The 24,168-nt window shown below is 33.0% G+C and overlaps 1 protein-coding gene and 1 pseudogene across 1 annotated transcript in view; one reads left to right on the top strand and one right to left on the bottom strand.

Moving 5' to 3' along the window:
• The window catches only part of UNC13C (unc-13 homolog C), a 350,422-nt gene that overhangs the window by 103,039 nt on the left and 223,215 nt on the right, over positions 1–24,168 (top strand). Inside the window, exons 7-9 of the mRNA XM_025038961.1 lie at positions 9,183–9,352; positions 12,099–12,214; positions 14,146–14,309. Of these exons, the coding sequence (XP_024894729.1) occupies positions 9,183–9,352; positions 12,099–12,214; positions 14,146–14,309 (450 nt within the window). The remainder of the gene's footprint in view (positions 1–9,182; positions 9,353–12,098; positions 12,215–14,145; positions 14,310–24,168) is intronic.
• Positions 8,471–8,586, bottom strand: LOC112469759 (annotated as a pseudogene).

Genomic DNA, 24,168 nt, shown 5'->3' with positions numbered 1-24,168 from the left:
TTTTCCCAAGCTCATAATTTCACTCCATCATGCCTAATACATATTGACCTTGAAAGGAAAATGAAAAAAGGCAAAGTTTATACCGCGAATCGCAGACCTTGGAATTTTAGAGTTAGAACAGGGCATCCATGACACAACAGCAACCTACGCTGTTCTAGGCTCTTTACAGTTAATGTTATTTTTTGTTTTAGAGATCACTGACATACAATTCTTTGTTCTATGGACAAGTAGGTGTAAGAACAAAATGTATCATCATTTAAAGAAAAGTCAGATTTGGCAAGCTAATGTCCATGTTTAAATGTCAAATGTCAAATATATATCCCAAGTGTACCTGGTTTCCAACTTCACACAAAAGGTTCAATTTCAGCTACATAATTACCACTAATTGAAATATGCATATTTGTAATATTTAATGAACAACATAAAAAGAGTGTAATTACTCTTAGCTGTGATATTCCTCTTATTTATTCTGTAAACAATTTTCGAATATCTACTTACTACAGGTACTAGAGATTAGGGTGGCAGGGGGCGGCCCTCCAGGGGAAGTTTCACACAGAGATGATATTTAAGAGTCTTGAAGTACAGATAAGTATTCACCAGGAAGAGGAGTACAGAAAAGACATCCTTGCCCTAAGAAACACAACACAGGGGCTGAGCAGGGAAAATATATGGTGAACCAGAGAAATGTTGAGTAAAAACTACCCCTATTACACACACACTCCTATTTTTTTTTTATTTTAAATTTTAAAAAGACATTTATGCAATCCATGAAGTGATCCTATTTTTTGAGAGAGCAATTTATTCCTCCTGTTTTCTACGTGTGTTTTTTAAAGTATATTTGACATGTAGCATTGTGGAAATTTTAAGATGTACAGCATGTGGAATTGATACATTTAGATATTACAATATAATTGTCATTGTAGTGATAGCACATTTATTACATCACATAATTATTATTTTTTGTGGGAATAATGAAGATCTAGTCTCTTAGCAAGTTTAGTAATTATAATACAGTATACTATATTCGCTATACTGGGCATTATATCTCCAGGACTTATTTACCTATTTGTTGCAAGTTTAGATCTTTAAACAGCATCTCTCCTATTCCCCGCCCCTCAAGTCCTGGTAATCATTTTACTCTTTTTTTTTTTTTATGAGTTTAATTTTTTAGATTCCACATATAAGTGATATCACACACATCTTCCTGTTTTTTTGATCTCTTAAGTGGTCTCTTCTTTCACTGAAAAATGGACACGTATTTTTCTAAACAAGTTTCCTACTTTTATTACTTTAATATTATTAATGATACTAATATTGTTTTAATATACAATAACTTTAAAAAGCTGTTACAGTGTTTATTTTGCAACATTAGTGTCTGAGGAGGAAACTATTAGATATAAAAATAGAATATAAGACTTCAAGGTACTTCTATCTAATTGTGAGGTTAGAAGGTGGGGCAGGGAAATGGATCTTATAAGTCATACTTGCCCTTTGATTCTATGATCTATTACACTACAAGAACTTTATTCAGACATCCTAAATGCTAGTGCATGAACTCCTCTTCACCTCCTTTCCTTTTCGAAACTTTGCTAATATAATTCATTTTTTGTTCTTATTTTATTGTCTTCAGTGTTATTGATTTGTACAATGGACATACAATGCCCAAATCCTACAAAGAAAAAGCTCAAGAAAACGTGAACTATTGGGTACTATCTTATTTTTTTAATCCTAGCTCCCATAATTAAATCGTCCTTGGTAAATGCAGGTGAGAAAAGTTGCTGTGCATTGTCACTAAATTTTGAACTTAGAATTTGTCCATCTATTTTAATAGAATTCAAAGATAATAGAGTTGGGGATTTTGATTCGATAACGAATGAGATACCAGTATTGCAATGGAAGTGGATTACATAATTTATAATAAATCAGTAAGAGGAAATGTGAATGTCGAGTTTCTTGCAATATTTCCATTTGCTGGGTCAGAGTTTAAGGAATTAAGCTGTAACTAGAGAATTTAATTACTGTTTGAAAGGCTGATGCTGCTTTGCCTCAGGATGGCTCTTGTAGGTTTCTAGCTGATGATTTTCTTAATCAGCGCTCTGCCTTCCAGCCTTAGTTAAAATGGGATTACTTACAGTTACTAGATATTTTAAAATATAATTTTTTGATTGTAATAGAAGAAATATAAAAAGTTGAACTTTTTACTAATTATGCCACCTACAGCTTGTTTCAGTCTTTGAGAGAGTGTGTGTCTATGAGTACATGTGTATATATAATCTCTTATTTATTTGTCTGTTAACAAAACCTGATACAATATCATTTAAAATATTACAGAATATCATTTGCTATACTTAAAATGTGTAGTTAGAATTGTACATTAAAGAATTGTTCTTAAAGAATATAACTTTTAATGGTAATACCTCTTACTGTTGGCTTTTTTCTGATATAGTTGCAATGTGAGATATATCTTAGTTGGTCTCTTAGCTCTAACTCCAATATAGATGCAGTTTTCATTATTGAACAGCTATTTGCTTATATAGTACTTTAGTAATGACTTTCCATCGGGGGATGATTATTTGAGTAAGAGCTTGTTTGTGCCACTAAAATCAGTATTTCTCAACTTCATGAATCCATGGATATCTCTCTAGTTAGAGCTGTCCATGTAAGAATGGGTTAAACTCTGATAACTTGGGTAAAGACAGGTTTTGGGATTTTTTTTCTATTTTTAATATTTTGAAGCTTAATTTTTCTTTTTACAACCACACTTGAGTTTTCAGTCTTAATATTCTATTTCACAATTAGTGTTCTTTTAAAATTTCTTCCACCCTGATTGTTCTCTTTTTAAAAGGATGATTTATTTCTGTTTTTCTCTTTTCTTTTCTAGTTGAGGTATGATTAACAAAAAACATATATTAGTTTCAGGTGTTCGACATAATTATTTGAAATTTGTATACACAGTGAAATAATAACCATAGCAAGTCTGTTTAACATTCATTACCATACGTAGTTACACATTTTCTTTCTTGTGATAAGAACTTTCAAGATCTCTTTTAGCAACTTTCAAATATGTAAAACAGTGTTATTAACTGAAGTCACCATGCCATACATTATGTCCCCATAACATTCATTTTATAACTGAAAGTTTGTGTCTTTTGACCCCCTTTACACATTTCTCCCAGCCCCCCACTACCCACCTCTAGTCACCAACAATGCGTTCTCTTTATATATAAGCTTGGTTTTTTGTTTCTTTTGTTTTTGTTTTTAGATTCCGCATATAAGTAGATCACATGGTATTTGTCTTTTCTGTCTGACATTTAATTTAGCATCATGCCCTCGAGGTCCACCCATACTGTCACAAATGGCAAGATTTAATTCTTTATTATGGCTGGATAATATTTATATATATATGTATATACCACATCTTCTTCATCCATTAATCCTTTGATGGACACTGGTTGTTCCCATATGTTGGCTGTTGTAAATAATGCTGCAATGAACACGGAGGTACCTATATCTTTACAAGTTAGTGTTTTTGTTTTCTTTAGGTAAATGCCCAGAAGTGGAATTTCTGAATCATATGGTAGTTCAATTTTATAGAAATTTTAACTCTTTTCTACTGACTCCTCTGTTTCGACCAGTTCCTCTCCCTTAATCTCATTGCTGCTGTCATAGGCCCTGCAAAATATTAAGCCAGAGTGATATTGCAACACCATTAATAGGATCTTTACCATCAAGTTCTACTTCATTGTCACTCTGAGGTTTTTGAAAAGCCCTGGGACAACAGTTTTATCTCTTTTTGAAGTTGCACTGAGAAACCACTGCTTGAATAGGTACATTTTTGTATACAGAAGCAGCTGGCTTTTCTCAACCCTGCAGGGTTCCAAATTAAGATATTCTCAGTCAATTTATACTGCAGGACACAAGCAGAGTGAGCGTCTTTGGGCGTAGCTGTGCTCCCTTGTATCTCTGCTTACAGACTGTCTAGCTTGACTTTGAGTGCATCTCTATTGTATTTCATTTTTGAAAGCAAGATTTAATAAGTATATGCCAACATTCTGAATTTTCTTTCTACCGTCATGCTAATAAAAAAACCCTTCAGTTGGCATGTGGTCTGAGTTCCAAGTTAGAGTGAGCAACATTTGGAGCAGATGTTTTTCGACTGCATTTTAAAATGAATTGGCTCTCCAGCCTGAGGAATTCAATCTTTACTGTCTGCCCATATCATCTCACAGAGTCAATTCCACATTTTAAATTCTGCAGTTGCAGCTCCCTTAATCCTTTTAAAATTACTGTATTCATCACTATTCCTAGTTGCGAATAACAGAGTTCACTCCAGTACTCTAGTTAGCTTATGCAGAAAAAGATTATTTGATAGACTTTTAGGTCACTCAAGAATTTTTAGAGAGGTGAGAGAGCCAGCCTCTGAAGCTACTGTGTATAAACAGTGTCCAGTTATATCATGGGGTTTCTTTGGAGAAAACACCACTGCTACCATTGATCAATACTTTTGCCCCTCAGGACTAAATACCAGAAACTTTGCATCAAAGTACTAAATACTTCACAACCACTGTTGCCAAAAGAGCAAAACCCCAGAATACAGCCACTCCCTGGTTTTATACCCCTTGCAAAATCCTCTTGTCATTTACAATATTTGAAACAGCAGTCCCACTGCTGTCTTTACTCTGTAGAGGTCAAAATCTAAGTTTCTGACAGTTTAAACCTGAAACAAAATGGGAAACATTGTTTATTTTTTAATATTTCTCAAAAATACCTCTTTTGAAAATATAAAGAAAGTAGGAACTGGCAAGTCTTAAAAAAATAGAACTAGCGTTAGTAATGTAAGATGTTAACAATAGGGGAATCTGGGTGTGGGACATGCAGGAACTCTATACTCTTTGCAGCTTTTCTGGGAATCTAAAATTATTCCCAATTTAAAAGTTTATTTAATTAAAATGTGAAAAAATACAATCAGAAATGCAGAGAGATTGAAATTCTCTGCAGAAAAATCACAAGTATATTTATAAGGACACATCATTGATTATTTGTATTTGTCCCGAATTCATTAATTTCACATTTTATTTTGACATTTAAAAAGGAAGAGGTTTGTTGGTTGAATTTTGTAACTTCAGTAAGCCTCAATTGTGTGTAGCACATTATCAGATGCTCAATAAATAACAATTTAAGGGAGACTGAATAAATAGATGGATATCTGGATGAGGGCATAGTGAACTTTTGATGTCATAATAAAAACAAAAAAAAATGCAAAATGAATTAGTGAAGAAACTTAATGAAAATATGAATGGTCATTTGAAAGGTATACTTCCACTTGGTACAAAAAAATAGCTATTTCTAATAGAAATTTGGAAAGAAAGATAGTATTGTCTCTCTTCCCTCTTGCTATATAGCATACTCATGTACGTAGTATATGCGTGCATATACATCTTTAAATTATGTACAAAGAGGGAGAGATGATAATATATGTGTATATGCATGTATGTGTATATGTATGTACGTACATACATATACATTATTACTGTTTTATATGGATTACTATTTGTGTATATTTTTAACAAGCTAAAAATCTTTAAATTTATAACAGGAACTAGAGCCTCAAATATTTTTTCTTCAAAATAAAACAGCATATTTTGTCAAAGAATAGATTCTAGAGATACTTGCCTATCTTTATTATCTAGAGCTTGCTATTTATTGTACCTGTTATTTGCAGGTAAAAAATACATTAGATTTCTGTCTCCTAGAATTTACATGAACTCTGGTGATCTATCAAAAGGTGACAAAAGGGACTTCTTTCTGCTTTCGTAATGTTTTGAGTTTTAAGTTTATGGCAATGGTAACTATTTTTCCTGATATTTTTAAATTTTCTTTCATTATTTTTCTAAGAATGAGGCAAATGAGCTGGTAGTTGGATTTTTGTTTCTACATAGACTTTTTTTTTTTTTTGACAACAAAGAAATTAAAACCTTAGTCATTTCTAATATAAATTTTGGGTAAATTGCCAAAGATTTTACTATCTATATGTTCTTACTACTTTCAGTTGTGTGCTTTTTGTAGTTATCTTTGGAATTCTGAGTAGGTGGGAGGCAGCTATGCTGTTATCCATTCTAAATGCTGCCCTTGGTTGAAAGTGGGCATTGTTAGCGGCTATGGATATTGTATCATGGATTGATTCTTCCTTTCTCCCTGCTATTTCTACCACATTTTACCAATAAAATAGCTATCAAAGTTGGAGAATTTCTTTGATAATTGTGATATTTCTAAGAATTATAAAACTATTTTTCCTTCAAATTTTTTTAATCTAAAATTTGTTTTTTTTTAATTTATTTTTTTATGGTGACATTAGTTAATAAATCCAATAAGTTTCAGCTATATATTTTAACAGTAAGGCATATATATATTTACATTGTGTGTTCACCTCCATAGAATTCTTTGAATGAGTGATACATGCTAGAAACGGTGTCAAGGATAGAGATATTAACAAACAGGCTCTAAATTTGAAAGGAACTTATGAAATAATGGCATTATAATACTATGACTAATATAGGTCAAACATTATGTATCACTGCACTAACTGCTATAAGACATTATTTCACTTATTTACCATAAACATCTTGTAAGATAGGTATTATTACCCCTACTTTATAGATAAACTGAGATTCATAGAGGTTAAGTCATAGAAATAGTTCTCAATCTATTAGACCTAATGACCTTTTTTAAAATTATTATTTTCAAGTATACAGTATATTGGTTAGACACTTATATAGTTTATGAACTGATCTCCCTGATTACTCTGTCTTCCCTCTGGCTGTATACCTAGCCATTACCTTACTGTTGTCTGCATTCCCTATGCCATGGTCCCTATCCCTGTGACTCTCTAGCAACTACTGATTTGTACTTCTTTAAACCTTCATTGCTTTCTCCCTGCCCCGCTAAATCTCCTTCCTTCTGGCCATCACCTGATTGTCCTCTGTATTTGTGGGTCTGTTTTCAATTCATTTATTCTTTTTATATAAAATAATTCAAGATTTTTTAAAATTCTGAAACAAAATTAAGCAATTCATCAATATAACTTTAAAATCAATATAACTTTCCAACTATAATATAAAAGAAAAATAAAAGTAGTCTAATATGTATTTTAATATGTAAGGGTAGACACAACTACCCTAGAATATATGGTTTAGTAGACATGCTTTTATTTGTAGGTAGAATTACCACAAACGTAATTACCCCAAATGCAGACTGACACAAATATTTTGATTCAAATACTTTGAGTGGTTTCGGCATTGGTAATATAATTTCTCAAAATGAAAAACAACCTTTGTAAGGCTCTGAGCAACAACAAAAACTTACTTTAATGATTAGTGACTTACATACTAGTTCTTTGTCAAGAAATTTCAATATCTAGTAAAACATGTGAAAAAGTTGGTGTTTTTATACAAAGCGATGTCCCACATTGAGGTCCTTACCAGGACGAAGGCATCTTTGTCCATGCCTTTGGGTCGTTTCAAATCATGTTCACTGTCTGTAGAGAGCAAAGTGTCTAAATCCCTGACCTGGTCCATTGAATGCCAATAATACTCTTCAACAATTTTGATGACCGAAAAACCAAGAAATTGTCAAAATTCTCTGTGTTGAAAACTCTCACATTGAGTAGAAGTAGTGGAGCTGTGATCTGCACATTGACATGTCAAACCTCAAGTGTCATTTTTATATGTGCTATATTATTGATTAATGGGAGAGACAGTATGTTGTCAGGAGTTCTTAAATAATTTCTGTACCATGAGTCCATTTGGCAATCTGGTGAAGACTTTGGACACTTTTTCAAAATTATATTTTTTAAATTCATAAAATAAAATACATAAAATTGGAAATAAAATAAATTATATTGATTTAGTTTTGGTATAGTAAAGATAATTATAAATATTTCAAGTTTCACAACCTTGTAAATGTATATGTAAATTATATGGAAATTTCTGGTTTTATTGGTAATGAAAATCTTACATATACTGATAATACTGCTGTGGTTTGTTGCCTATATTCATAATTTAAGGAAAAAGATGAAGTTGTTTTATTAGTTTTTTAATCCGACCTCAGGGATGCTCAGAACTCATCCACTAATGCCAGGTTAAAGACCCCTGTACTGGAGTGAATGCATTTACAGAGTAAATTGGGAGCTCTGGGTTGATCATCCTAACTTGTTCAGAAATCTGTAAAAAAATAAAAATTATATAGAACAGATGACTAGTTGATTCTTAAGGGAATGATTGACTAGCACCAGGCAGGAAAGCATAAGGAAGTGTGTGTATAAAAGCCAGAGTGTCAAGAAAGACCATGTATGTGTGGATAATACTAAGTAGTTTGCTTCAACAGTAGGTGGTGGAAGAAACCTGAAAATGAGGAATGGACTAAAATAAACAAATTATTTTTATTTTATTTTTTTATTATTTATTATTATTTATGGCTACAGCACCTGGACTTCCTAAATGGTCTCCCATCCCAGTACTAACCAGGCCCAACCCTGCTTAGTTTCTGAGATCAGACATCGGGCTTGTTCAGGGTGGCATGACTGTAGACCATGGACTATAGCTCCAGTGGGGTATGAACCCAAGCAAGACTTTCTGCGTGTAAAGCAGATGTGCTAACCACTATACTATGGAACCACATCTAGCAAATTATTTTTAAAAACAAAAGGATTTCACCCTAATTCTTCTTGATTTAACAATATGTTATTATTATATTGTTATTATTTATTAGTTTATCAAGTGGACTATGTGATATCCACTTTCTCAATACCCATTAGAGTAAAATTAGCTTTATATTTATGGTGCAGAATTTTCTGAGCATGGAAATGTTGCTATAGATAACCATTATGAATAAGAAATACATCATAGAGGAAATAACCCAAAGATTTCTGACTTAAATTTGATTATATCTAGTTCAGTTCAAGGAAATAGGATGAAATGAGGTATGATTTTCTCTGATTATATTATTTAACGAATGCAACTTTTCTTCAATATCTCTGATACCTGCAACATCCCATCGATGAAATGGGTCGGAGGGAGTTTTTACTATGCCTTTCTGGATTAGATAGACTTAAAATAAGTTACTAACATCAAATGCCATTTAGAGCAGTTGTCAGTGGTTGTTAATTTATCCACATTTATTTGCAGTGAGTGCCATAACTCCACAGATCGAATCAAAGTCAGAGTGTGGGACGAAGATGATGATATTAAATCCAGAGTCAAGCAACATTTCAAAAAGGAGTCAGATGATTTTCTGGGACAAACAATTGTAGAAGTGAGGACCTTGAGTGGAGAAATGGATGTCTGGTACAACTTAGGTGACTATCTGAAAAAGTTAAAATTCCAGAATATCTGTGGCATATATTATATTTCCATAGAGATAAAAATAATCAATGTCTTTCTGAAAAATTCTGTTGGACTTTAGACAGTTCGATTTCATTGGAAACTAAAGGTGATAATTATTTAGTCAAATTCAGTATTGAAAAAATTGGTAAATTTGAGATGAAAAAGGAAAAGCCTTTCAAAGAATCAACTGGATGTCTTTTAGAAAAAAACCATTATCCATTCTCAATTTTTAAACTATAAAATGTAGCTCCAAAAACTTTTGCCGAATGTATCAAAACAAATAATCAACCTATGACAGTACTATTTGACTTATTTCCTTTTAGTCTCTTAAAAATTTTGGCAATAAAGTGTATTTTGGATATCTTCCAAACAGTGACATAAAAGTTGGCTTTAGATGTCAATACCAAGTACATGTGTGGATTTAACATTTACTCTAATCATGACAATGCTGACAATACGTTTAATTGGCATGATTTCTAAATGAAATTTTATTATGGAACCAAGAATTAAATATGTTTAAATTTGACTTTTATTAAAATTGGATAATAACCTAGATCTTCAGTGCTGACTTAATAACAGTAAAAATAGATGGATCACCTCCGTTTCTGTAAAGGACATGATCCAAAGTTTCTTAATCATATCATCTGAAATGTTTTAATTAAATTCGTAAGGGCTGGTGTGAATCAAAGAATGGTTTACACAGTTCTAAGGTTATAAAGAGTTTCCATTTAGGATATCAATATATTTTAGCAATTAAAGAGTGCTTTTGGGTTTTTAAAAATCTTATACTTCAAGTAATGTAATATTTGACAAAGTAAAGGGATAAAGTCATATAGAACTCACTAAACTCTAGATTATATAATAATTTAAAGGAGAGATATATAACTTATCTTGACACAAAATTCAAGCTCAACTAAGAACTCATTATCAAAAATGTTTTATTTTAAAGAAGTCTTCCTTAAAGAGAATTGATGCATCTACATTATTGGCTTAAAATTTTTACCTCAGTTATAATGATCATCCTTCTATATCTTGTTTATCCTCTTGAACAGCTTTATATGTGAAAATAGAGATGTTAGGCAAGGGTAAATGTTAGGCCATCAACTCTGCGTGATAGTCATAAATTATGTTTTAATTAAAGTGATTTGCCTAGACATTGTTTTTCTGTACTAAGGCAGTATGTCTTTGAATTGAGGCAGTAAGAATCCATAACAGAAATTCCTCAGACTTTTTTTTTTTCTTTGACAAAGCATCCATGGATATAGTATTTGGTATGCTAAGGCACTTGAATGTGCCACTAGTAAAGTCAGCTCCCCAGCTCTCATGCTGAAACTGCCCTTCTGTCTATGGAGAGGAAAATATGATGCAACATGACATGGAAGCTTTTGACTGCTCATCCTCAATTTGTTCTTTCATGCCCTCATTGCTGGTGTTTAACCTTTTAAAATGAAGAAGGAAGAATGGAGGACAGGTTTTAGCTTTGTGTAAAATCCTTCAGTGGTTCAATCCACTTAAGCACCATATTTTCATGCTTTGTACAATGTTCTTCCTTACTCATCACTTAGAATTTATTCCACCATGCAGAAGAGAAATTAGCTGAAAGCCCTAGGCATCCAAGTGGAGCCTGTGTCCCTTGAACCTCGTAGGATGATGATAATTAAAATCAAAGAACCAGTACTCCTTCCCTGGGCTCTAGAAAGGGCTTTGTGGCATAAAAAGTCCTAGGACTTGCATTTCTCTTGGCACCAGCAGAGAATGTAAATATTTGCTGAGAATCAGTTATCACCCAGTCAGTGAGAGAAACTCTCATGATCCTGGCACTCCTGATGGGAGAATCTTCATAGCACAATTACTGTTAAATATTAACAATAAAATTTAAGCAGACATTTCATAAGAAGAAAGTAGTAGACTTTAAGATTTAATATTATCACATATGGCTAAAAATACAGTTATACTTAGAAAGAAGGTCAATTAAAGAAGTCTTCACCACTTCTGCTGCCCTCAGTTTCATTTGTGAAATGGGTCAGCTTGCCCCTTTATATTTCATTTGTGAAGTAGGTGTCAAATGTAGATCCTCTACCTACATTCACACTCTAGGAATTTTGTGACTATGTTTTTATTTCTCTCAAAGCTATTGATTGGTTCATATTGGACACATGTGTGCATGCCCTACACACATTATGTGACTGAATTAACTACATATTGAGTCCATTCAAATAGTTACTCCAACACTCATAAGTAAACACAGAGTATAGACTATAGCTCTTTATAAATCACTAACAAAAAATAGTGATTAATAATTTCTTTTAATTGGTCAGAGCTTTACTTTTCAAGTGGAGAAAGAGAAGTGGATGCTTTTAGATAAAATACTTTCCTGGTTAATTGTATCTTTGAGTTATATTGCTTTTAATTGCCCAAATAATTTAATTTTGTTGTATAAACTAACCAAGTACACAGAAATTTATATCAGAATGGCAGGGTCTTCTGATTAAGGTTTTCTATGTGAATTTTCTATAATGCAGTTATACAATCACACTGACACAATAGGCACATTATTTTAAATTATATTTAGCAGAATCATATGGTTAGATAATAATCAAACCTGATATAGAAAAAATGGTTTTTAGCAATGTTCGTCTCCTTTAAAGCTTTTGAGAAATTGTATGAGAAATATGGTATTGTTAGAAATGACAGACCAATTGCTTTTCACTTTATCAGAGAAACGGACAGATAAGTCAGCTGTATCTGGAGCCATTCGTTTGAAAATCAATGTGGAAATAAAAGGAGAGGAGAAGGTTGCTCCATATCATATACAATATACATGTTTACATGAGGTAAGTAAATTGAATTGTATTAATAATAAAACTTAGAAAATAAATTGGTCTTGATTATGGATCATACAACAAAATGCTTGATTTAAAAATATGATTGAATTAGGTTTGCGGAGTTGTTCCTGGAGTTCTTACTCTGTGCTATGGTAGTAATGAGCTAGGGTATCAGACAGCATATGAATTACCCCCTAAAGAGAGGGCCAGTGTCCTCTAATGAGAGTTTAGAACAAGCACTTGAGGCAGGTATTAATAAAAAAGGCAATAAGATGATAATGAATAAATAGGCCAAATGAAATTACCATTCTTCCAAGGAGGACAGACTGTTAAAAAGCATTCATTGAAGAAATAAGTCATGGCAAATATTTTGGAACAATTAACAATAGAGTACTTTAGCAATGCAGGAAAGGATCCAATAACATGATTGTTTTTGAGAACTCTGAGCTAGCGTTCTAGTTTTATTAAAGATTTAATTAAGAATATTATTTACAACTAGAAATATAAAAATGATGATATTGTATCTATGGCTTTTGGGAACCAATGTAATAAGCAGTGATTTTTTTCCTCCTTTTTCTGAGTACCACAAAAGGCTTCAGACATATTGAACCCTTCACCATTTAACTACCCTTACTACAAACATATCTGGATATGAAGAGTGTCAGGATGTATTTACTACCCACTCATGGTAGTAGAGAATATACCCATCCAAAAGTTAGGGCCTAAATGGCTTCAGGGAGTTAGAGTCCACCCAATTTGTATCTAAAAGACAGAATCACCAGTTCCCTGCTGTGCCTCAGTGTAGATACACAGACAAATAGTCTTGGGCTTCTGTTGAATGCTTTTCATCTAAGAGCTTAATTAGAGGTGTTAACCAGAACCTTTCTCTGATATAAATGACTCTTGTCCTATGTATCAAAAAATATGAGGTGAAGTCAAAGAATGCACCTTTCCCCATGTTTAAAGAGCTAAAGAGAAAGTACTTTACTAAAACAGAAATAGATAATTGAGAGAATCTTTACTCTTTGCATATTATTTTTCCTAAATATATCTATGAAAATTTGAATGTGTAATTCTTTGCCAAAAGAAGGATTTACTAAAGAAGGATTGAAGAACAGTATTTAAGGTTTTTGCACATTATACAATAACAGGCTTAAATTCCTGACTACAATCTGTCCAGTGTTATTTCTTCAAGAAATGTGGTTAATGGTTAAGTTTTCAGACCAATTTAAAAAAAAAAATCCTGTGAACTGGCAAGATGGGAGCCAACTCAGGCCTTAAAGTGTGGACAGAGAAGATTTGGGATCAGAGAGACAGCATTATGCTTTTGCTTTTCAGAGCCTTTTTTTGCTGGTCCAAGAACCAAAAAACTGAAATCCAAGAAAGGGTCCTTCCCTGACACAGGCTACATTCATGCAACAGTTCCTAAATTTGTTTGAAGCAAAAAGGAATTGTATGTAGTGAGTTTTTCCATTACAAAATTCTCAAACATTCATTTTCAACCTTAATTCATTGCCCTGATTCCTACCATTTTGCAGCCAAAGCCATTTAGCATCATTTACATTCCTAGATTCTATAGTAACATAACCAAAATCAGATTATTCATCCAGGGTTCTATAATTTACTCAGTACCCATGAACGCAAAATATGTACTAGCATTTAGAAATATTTACATACAAAAAATTTTACTTCTAAAATGATTTGGTATGTATGAAACATTTGAATCATTGATTCTGTATAGATCCAGGCAGAAATAAAATCAGAATTTGCATAAAGATGAGGATAGTTAGAATAAAAATCCAAGCTATTCTATTGCTTATAGATGTTGATGAAACATTAGATGCAATTACAATGCAAGTATAATTTACTAAAAGTTATGGTTAAATATTTCTGGACTATTCTAAGAAATTATTGAACAATTGAAAACCATTTACTTTTAGAATCTGTTCCATTACTTGACTGAAGTGAAATCTAATGGTGTAGTGAAAATCCCCGAGGTCAAAGGGGATGAAGCCTGGAAGGTTTTCTTTGATGACGCTTCGCAAGAAATAGTTGATGAATTTGCCATGCGTTATGGAATTGAATCCATTTATCAAGCAATGACGTAAGTACTATCAAACATTTATGTGTTCAAAAATGTTTGTTGAAATCTAAAGAAAAAAGATCATCTCCTAATTCAAACAAAATTTTGATTAAAAAGACAATTACATTTTAATGTGCCAGTTTGATGCTGGCTACCCTCTCTCTTACAGCTATAGAGTATTAAAGATTTGGTAATTCACTCTCACTATATTCCCAGTCCTTCTTGTGTTCTCAAAGTGTGGCCCCTTGGCTCACAGCATTAGCAGCACCTGGGAACTTAGCAAATTCTCCATCCTACCCTGGACCTACTAAATCAGAAACTCTGAGGGTTGGGCCCAATGATCTGTGTTTTAATAAGTCCTATATGTAGTTCTCTTACGCTCCGAAGATTGAGAACCAATGCCTTATTTGGTATCTTAGGAAACTAAAGCCTGATGATTGAAGTGCATTGTCCAAGGTTACAGAGTTTATTAATGTCAGTGATACATCTAGAGCCATTACAGTATCTTGACCCTAACATTAGACTATATTGTTTCTTTCTATATTTATATAGTTGCTGCTAATTCAGTAAAACCAATATTTATTGAGCATCCATAGAATCCAAACACTCTAGTAAAAATAACTATACAGAAGTGACCCATACAGACACATAACCACTACTGAGGAGTTTAAGGATTCGGAATGGGGTTATTACTTGCCTATAGTTTACCTTTTGAAACCTGGTCTAAGATTGTAAATGCACCTTGTTCATATACATATGCCATATGTAATAAGTAAACTATGTACATATATTATAAGACTGTTCTTTCCTATTAACAACCAAATCATTTTTCACATGAGTGAAATAGATGCTGGCCCAGATAGTCATTTTCAACCATCTTAATGATTGATGTGTATTGTGCTCTTCTTCAAAGTTTACTGTTCATAGCATTTAATCACTAGTCATATTTGTGGAACAGCATATGTAAAAATTAATTTCTTTAAATGTTTTGATAAAATGTGTGTGCTTTTTCACTTTACAGAATGACCTAATGTTAAATAATAAAGACATTGGTTTCTTAGGCATGAAAAGAAACTTATAGGTCACCTAAATGAACCTCCCTCCAAATCAGGAAACCCTGTTATTGCATCCCTGACCGGTGGGCATCATTCTTCTGCTTGTTCATGTCCAGTAACAGGGAGCTTACTCCTTTCGAGGAAGCCTATTTTGTGATCGGGTAGCCAAGTGGAGTCTGTGAGTTTGCCATCTGCAGTGTCCCAAGTCAGTGGCTATAATTCCACAGAACACCTAGTATGAAATCTGAATACAATTAAAATGTAACTATTATTAACAGTCCAAAGTAAATGAAGCGTTCTGCCAAGACAGAGCTATGTTAAAAAATACATATATCTTCTAGAGAGAATCCTAATAAAAGAAGGATCACATTAGATTTATTGCAAATATATCTGTGAGCTTATTTCATGTTTCTCATATTCTGAGCACAATCATATTAATATAGAAAAATGGTAAATGTATGATAGTTTAAGAAAGAGTCATCTCTCCTTAATTTTATCACTTGTATTTTTCTATTTTAACCTATGTAAATGACAATAATAAAACAATATTTTTGGATACTTATTGGTATCAAGTGACCTGCAAGTGAATGGGGTCCTATAATGTTTGTAAGACTCAGTTTTGATAAAGCCTTGTCTCACACTGGAAACTAGTCTAAAGCAGAAGTCAGCAAAATTTTTTTTCCTGTAAAGGACCAGATAGTAAATATTTTCAGTTTTCTGGGTCCCATGATCTCTGTCATAACTGCTCAACTCTGTACTCCTAGTGTAAAAGCAGTCCTAGATATTAAGTAAAAAAATGGGCATGGCCATGTTCTGATAAAACTTTTTTTTAAAAACAAAAGCTGTGGACCGGTTTTGCTGTGGGCCTTAGATTGCCAACTGCGGGTCTAAAGAGTGAAACCAAGGCAGGCATAAGGAATAAGAATGCCTTTTTGTGTGTGTAATGAATTGACACTTGCACTTTGATGATAACAAAATGTGGTAGATTATATCTGCTTGTGCTTATACATTTGATTTGATACTGATATCTTTATTTTATTAAATGTTTCTTCAGTGAACCAAGCTGGTCTTATCATTTCCCTCAACTTGACAAAACTTTAGACAGGCCTCTTTCTACCTCTAGGCCCTGACCTCCCTCTCACCTTGTTTATTACAGAATCCAGAGGCCTAACCCGAGAGTCCTCCAACCTCCCTTTTTTTAGAGCATTTACTTTAGAAAACTTATCATTGTAGATTCTTTCTGTGGTCTTTTGAGATGTAAACCTTTTCAAAGACTTGTCAGTTTTACAGTCCAGGACTGGCTTTCTCAAGTACTGGGGAGAGCCATCTCTTTTTAATGTAATCACCAAGGAAGCTAGGCTCCTGTCTCCCAATCTATGCGGGAGGGTAAAAGCCTGATTTGGGTAAGGACCTTGCTCTAAGTTGTAATACTGTGTCCTATCGTGAGAATAAGAGAAAGTTTGTTTGTTTCCTTTGGATAATGTCAGTTAGCAAATGCAGATGACTAGGTTTCCCTCCACTCCAACTCTTAGAAAATTTCCCCTTCATTCCTCACCTCAGATCTTAAAATCTCCATCTTTCATTTCAGTGGAGTTGAGTTCAGACTAAGTTCTCATGTTTCTTTCTTATAGCATAGCCTTGAATAAAAGTGTTCTTTTCTAACTCTGTTCATTGCAGTTTTTGCTTTGACATTACAAAATTTACCATCTCGCCAGAACAACAAAAAAATTCCTATTTTTTGACAATCTAGTAACTCTTAGTTTCTTTTATTTTTCAAGACAGTTGACGTACAATATTATATTAGTTTCAGGTGTACAAAATAGTGATCAGATATTTATACAATTTACAAAGTGATCACCTTGATAGGTGTAGTACCCTTCTGACACCATACATAGTTATTACAATATTATTGACTATATTCTCTACTGTACATCCCCATGACTATTTTTATAACTGCCAATTTGTACATATTAATCCCTTCCCCTTTTCTACCCATCCCCCCACCCTCTCATCTGGTAACCATCAATTTGTTCTTTGTATCTATGAGTTTGTTTGTTTATTTATTTTGTTTTTTTAGATTCCGCATATAAGTGAAATCATATGGTATTTGTCTTTCTCTGACTTATTTCACTTAGCATAATACCCTCTAGGTCCATCCATGTTGCTGAAAATGATAAGATTACATTTTTTCTTTATGACTAAGTAGTATTCCATTGTATATACATGCCACCTCGTCTTTATCCAATTGTCTATTGATGAGCACTTAGGATCCTTCAATATCTTGGCTGTTGTAAATAGTGCTGCAATGAAATAGAGTTGCATGTATCTTTTCAAATTAGTGTTTTAAATTTCTTCAAATAAATACCCAGAAGTGAAATTGCTGGATTGTATAGCACTTCTGTTAATTTTTTGAGTAAACTTCTTTCTTTTTTTCCATTACGGCTGTACCAATTTACAATCCCACCAACAGTGCATAAGGGTTTCCTTTTCTCCACATCCTCACCAACATGATTATTGGTTTATTGATGTTAGCCATTCCAACAGGTGTGAGGTGATATCTTATGGTGGTTTTAATTTGCATTTTCCTGGTGATTAATGATGTTGAGCATCTTGTCACATGTCTATTGACTATCTTTGGAGAAATGTACATGCAGGTCCTCTGGCCATTTTTAAATCAGATTTTTTTTTTGGTGTTACATTATATGAGTTCCTTATATATTTTAGATATTAACCCCTTATCAGACATATCATTGATGAATATCTTCTCTCATTCAGTAGTTGATGGTTTTCTTTACTGTGCAAAAATGTTTTAATTTGATGTAGTCCCATTTGTTTACATTTTCTTCTGTTTCACTTGCCTGAGGAGACATATGTTGATATGTTAATATTATAATTATATGTATATTTATGAGATATAATAGAATGAAATTACTTAGAGCTCTTGAGTTCAAAGATTTACAAGTTGAAATATTGAATTGAGAAGTCATATCTTTTATTACTACTTTATAAGAAGTTCTGAAAGCCTGATAGAAAGTTAATACATACTTATAATTAAATAAATTGAAAGCAAATGTTGTTTGTCAGTATTATATTTATTTTCAATTTCTTCTGGCATATCTCTTCATGTCAGACATTTTCAGCTGCCAGAAGCAAGTAAAGTGGAACTGAAAAGTTTAAGTCAGCTTTACCATTTGTGTTGCATTTAAGTGTTTTAGAGCATATCATATTGATTATTTCTAATAACTTGAAGAAGTTTCAGATTACTGACATTCTTATGTCAGTTGTTGAAATATAACTTTCAGAGCTGCTTTTGACCATATTTTCCAAATGATGCTTTTGTAATTGAACTTAACTTGAGTTCTAACCTACTGGCCAATGAGTGACTCACCAAAAAAAAAAAAAAAATGTTTATGAATAACCAGCCATATCTTTGAATTTAAACTGGTTGCCCATTGAATCAATATTTTTCTGTTGTTTTGAAACCTTACTTCAGGGGACCAAAAACCATAACCAGAAAACCAATCAACAACAACACATGACTAGATATGGCAAGCTTATTTCAGAAATATTTCATCTTAATTTTTAAAAACACAATATTGGGGAACTCAGCTTTAAGGAAGAAACAAATGTCCTGTCTGTGTATTAACACATAAGTTTGAGAACAAAACTGCTTAAAATCTTGTGAATTTTCCTAGACATCAAATCATAGTTCTTTTTGATATGCTTAGCAAATTCCCAGGTAACTTTATAACCTTCTTCTTTTATTAGAAATTGCTTGATTTCTTTGGCATACTCCCATTTATCTGAAGATGGAAATAAATGAAGGTAAAATGTCTAGTAAATCAGAGGGTCTGGTTGTACATTGCTAAATTTTCCTCTTGTGTATTTCTCAATATGAAGGAGGCTGAATCTATTTTGCTGGTAAATAATCTAAACATTAATACTGAACTCCAATCCTCCAAGGTACCTCCTATTTACTGGAAATGCTCTCTCCTTTTATAACAGAACATTTTCTGTTAGGGCACAATTTATTAGCCCTATTTGTTGCATAAAAATGTATACTTTGTTTTGGAGCATTCATGAGAAAGGGGAAAGGGATTACAATTTTCTTCTTTGGAAAGTGATTGATCGAGGACCTGGAGGATTTGTCTAACATGGCAAGTGCAATCGTCCATCTAAAATAAAGGCAGTTTTCCAATTTATGACAGTGAGACCGAGAGTATGTTCTCTTTTTCAGACGAGCGTACTAAACCACGTATTTAACATCATGAAGTTAGGCATAGAACCATTTCCAGTATGAGAATTTGGGAGTCCTTGATGCTTTCTACTTATTAATGCAAACATATATGTTCTTAATAATGTTCTGACTGACCAACTGTTCACTCCTGAACATACGCATGGAATTTCATGTCTAGCATTAAGGATTAAATTGTTTTCAGGAGGTGATTTCTGTCAAGCAAATACATTTTAACTGAGTCTTTCATTTTTTATAAAATGAAGCCCAAGATGTCTCACAAAATCTGAGATTCTGTTAGACTATATATTCATATGCCTCTATAATACCAAATAAGAGAAAAGCATTAGTTTAGTGTTTCTCATTTGGGCATGCTTAACAAACAACCTGTATTTGGCACTGGACATCTTGACCTAATTCATATTTGAACCAGAACTGTTGGAATATAGTTTTCTTTAAAACTACTAATCTATTTTAGCTGCTTGAGCTATAACTCTGCTTTCTAAGGAGTGTGCTGCTCTATTGAGTCATTCATTCCTTTAGGAAATGTATTGAATGCCTACCATGTGCCAGGAAGTTTTCTAGGCCCTGAGAATATATCAGTGAACAAGAAGCCAAGGTCCAGTCTCTCATGGAGCCCACATTTCAGAAGATGTAATTCATTTATTTGATAGTCACCTTCTAAGTAAGTAAGAAGATGTATACAAGGCAGTAGGGATACAGCTATAAAAGATAGACCTTTTCACCTGTGAGCTCATTTTCTAGGGGTGGACAGGGAGAAGTTAAAAAATAACAAGACAGTATAATAGAGGTACACCTAGGTGTTGTAAGAACATAGAGAGAGGACTAAATTCAGGAACAGATGAGGAGAGCTTTCAGAGAAAGCTGATGGGCAGCTTGAGGGTCCCATCCTTACTTGTTCTTCAACTTCCATCATTTCTCTAACTGCTATGTGTTTCCTTACCTCCTGACCTACCCCACTGCCCTCAGAAAACTTCATAATTGAGCTGGAGCAATCCATTGCATCTATGAAAATATGTGATGCTTTTGGTCAAAGGAGAAGGGATCATTAAATGTTTGAGCCCCTCTTCTGTGACAAGGATGAATAAAATATTCACTTATCACTGAAATGCTTGCTAATCTGAATTTTTGAGAGCCAATGTGATATTGTTTTAGTATATTTCAAACATCAAGAATACAGATAGTTTTTTCTTTTATCTTGTATTGTTTCACTGAAAATCCCTCTAAGCATCTAAGAATCATTGTTTCTTTGGAGCTTCTTTCCAATTATCCCGCTCTTATTTTTATTAAAAAATAATTGATTGTTAAATCCTTTGAATCTAAGGCATTTTCAACACAAGGTGAGTGTGATTAGGAACAATTATCCATGAAAAGGCAGGTGACTTAAATGATTTTTTTCCCATTATGCCCACAAAACAGTAGCAGTCCAGATGTGTTATTTGAAGTACACATGACTTCCCAGTATTTTGCCAGTAATATTTTGAGAACTAATGGTTGATAATGTTGTAGCAGTTGCTTCAGCTGAAAACATGCCAATATCTATCTCATTATTGGCAATTTAAGCATCTTCTTTTTTGGAGTTTGTTACTCCAACTTTTCCCATGGAACTGAAATTCCATTTTCTAAATTGCTTTGACACTAACCCCATTTTCGTGCAAAAGCAGACTCAAGTGAATTTAACATTATTAATTAATTGTTTTTAATCAAGTCTTTGCGAGGAAATGTTAAACGTTTGCAGAAATTACAGCAGTACTTTTTGACCTATTTTATTCGAAGGTGTACTTTTTGAAGGAGTGGTTTGCTGCAAGGATATACTCGGTCACTTTAAATTGCTAATTGTACTTTTAATCCTGTTTCCCTTCTTCCACTTAGAATAATTTAAATAGTATTGGATCAGAAGACTTTAAAAGGGAATAATTTTCAAGGAGATGGTGAGAAGCATGAAAGTTTGCCTTGACAATAACTACACAGTAAGAAAGGGCACACAAACTCGGAGCCAGACACTTTGCCAAATTGAAGACCATGTTAGAAGCCTGTTAGCTGAAAACTATCAAAAAGCAAAAGAGGCCTTAGGATGACATCTTTGTCATTCCTACTGACTGTCGGCATCAATGGAATTACATATTGATAGTATGAGGAAGTAATGCATATGGCTGGACACGACGAATTCTCTGTATTCAGGGATGCATGGCATTTTAAATCTTGTAAAGTTTAAGTCTTCTAATAGCCCTTTCATTTTACAGATGAAGAAACAATCTAGGAATGATAAAGTTACTCTTCGAAGGTCATAGAACAGGGATAGAATTAGAATGAATTACCTCTATCTCCACACCCCCACCCCCCGCATACAAAAAAAAAATTTGTTGTTTACAATTTTAATCATCTTACAAGAAAAACACTATAGTAATGCTAATTTCATATTGAAACAAATGTAAAAATCTAATGGTAAGAAAAGTAGCATTAGGTGAGATACTGGAGTTTTATCACTGTCTTCCTTTGACTTTTTACATCTTCACCATTATCATCCCTGTGTTTTGCCTAAGGAAGTAATGAACCAAGATCATTCCATTAATATCTTTAAAATTAATTCTTGAATATTTAGTGAAATCAAACTGATATCTGTTTAACAGTAATTTATAGTATTTTTTTTTGCTTCTATTCATTAACCATAAATTAGTAAGATTTATGATAAATTTTGAAAAAAATCATTTTTATGGGTGATTTGTTTGACTTCTTCCATAGAAATTTTGTTTAATAATACTTTAAAGAATAGCATAGGTTATATAGTTTTACATTATGTACTTTAAAGGTTATACAGTTTTTTCAGAAAAAAATATATAAAAAGAAAATTTTCCTTTGGTTAAACAAAACTTTAAAAAGGAGTTGGGTTACTTTGTTTCTTATTGGTGCTAAAAGTTACAAAGAGACTTGTAAAATCAACAATAGGGCAAAAGTTGAATTAACATCAGTTAAAATATATACATATATTTTTTCCTGATTAGAATAATAAAATATACCAATGATAAATTATTTTAAAAATACAAAATATATTTTCTAAATAACAAAAATTTATAGCTTCACCCAGAGATAACACTGTAACAGTTTTAGTTAATAGTATTCCCTACTACGTTTTGGTTGTTTTTGCTATATATATATGTGTGTGTGCATGTGTATGTGTTTGTATGTTGAGATAATATACAAAGCTGTTTGTATCCTTCTTGTTTGGCAACCTACAGGGTTCTTTTGAATCAATATTTGTTGACTACCTGGGCATTGTCAGCATTCATCTACAAATCTTAAACTGGAAGACGAGCCTCTAAAAATGTTTTATTCTTTGCCATGACTATTCAAATACAGTTCTTTTAGACTGGGAAAACATATTTGCCTGCTCCTATTATTGGTGGGTGCTCTAAGTATAAGAGCTGATTTTTTTCCCCTACATAACGTAAACAACCTGTGAATTCTTAATCTTGCTAGAAGCTGAACATAAAAGATTATACATAATCCTCAGGGTATACTGTTCCCAGTGTTCTTTCAGCCCTTTCTTCTAACTAGCTTCAAATCCCATTGTCCATTCCCTATTGTACAGGCTGCATTGCAGTATTGGGAGTTGTATACTCTTTAATGGATATAGAGTGAGACGGCGTGGGGAAAAAAGAGACAGCTTTACTTCCTCAGGAAGCCATTATGTGAAATAGAGGAGTGACTGGCAGCCTTCCTGGCCAGCAGCCGAGGTTCCAGATCTCTGATATAGGGGAATACAGTGTATGATGGTTCCTAGAAGTATCGTCCCATTTCCTCTCAAGTCAGATTAATATATTAGGAGTTTAGATGCTAGTCACTAAATATCTCTCAATCTAGCCTGCTGCCCTAAATCATTCCTTCCAGTAATCATCTCAGTTAAATTTTATTCAGAATGTAAAATATTTCCATCAATTCTCTAAGATGAATACATGCTAATGCTCTGGAAAATTTTAAATACTGCTCTCAGTACATTGATTATAAGCAAAATACTATTAACTTTCAAATTCGTAGTCATCATTCTGGCATTAAGTGCTATGCATGTCAGCCAAATGTGCACAAAGCAGTTGGATGTTTTATAAACTGTCTTACTCAGGGTAACTAAGCACATGCCCTGTACACTCTAACTCCACATAAATATGTTTGGCTCATAATGCTTCCATTTGTTTTCATTAATAAATACTTATTGGTCAACTCCTGTTTACAAGAAAACACTGTGCTAAGGGCTGAGTGGATGAGGTGACAACTAGTGGTTAAGAGAGTTCTGAACTTACATTAACTAAATTCAAATTTTTAATCACTTTACTCATTCTATGACCTTAGGGAGAAAAATAAAGAAATGTTTAATTACAATAAATGCAAAGAGGGAGTCAAACTTCAGAAGCACTTGGCCAAACAATTCAAAAGAATATTATTCCTCAAGTTACCTAGTTTGCATGGCATTTTCATGCCGTTCTTGGCAGAAACAGCAACTTTTGTACCTGGTTTTCATATCTTCAGAGGACATCATAAATTTTCATATATAACATGGGTAAAATCAGTTTCAAAA

The sequence above is a fragment of the Pteropus alecto genome, unplaced genomic scaffold, assembly GCF_000325575.1.
Source record: "Pteropus alecto unplaced genomic scaffold, ASM32557v1 scaffold86, whole genome shotgun sequence".
Lineage (NCBI taxonomy): Eukaryota > Metazoa > Chordata > Mammalia > Chiroptera > Pteropodidae > Pteropus > Pteropus alecto.
Note: the sequence above shows the minus strand (reverse complement) of the source record. Positions and strands in the feature narration are given on the sequence as shown.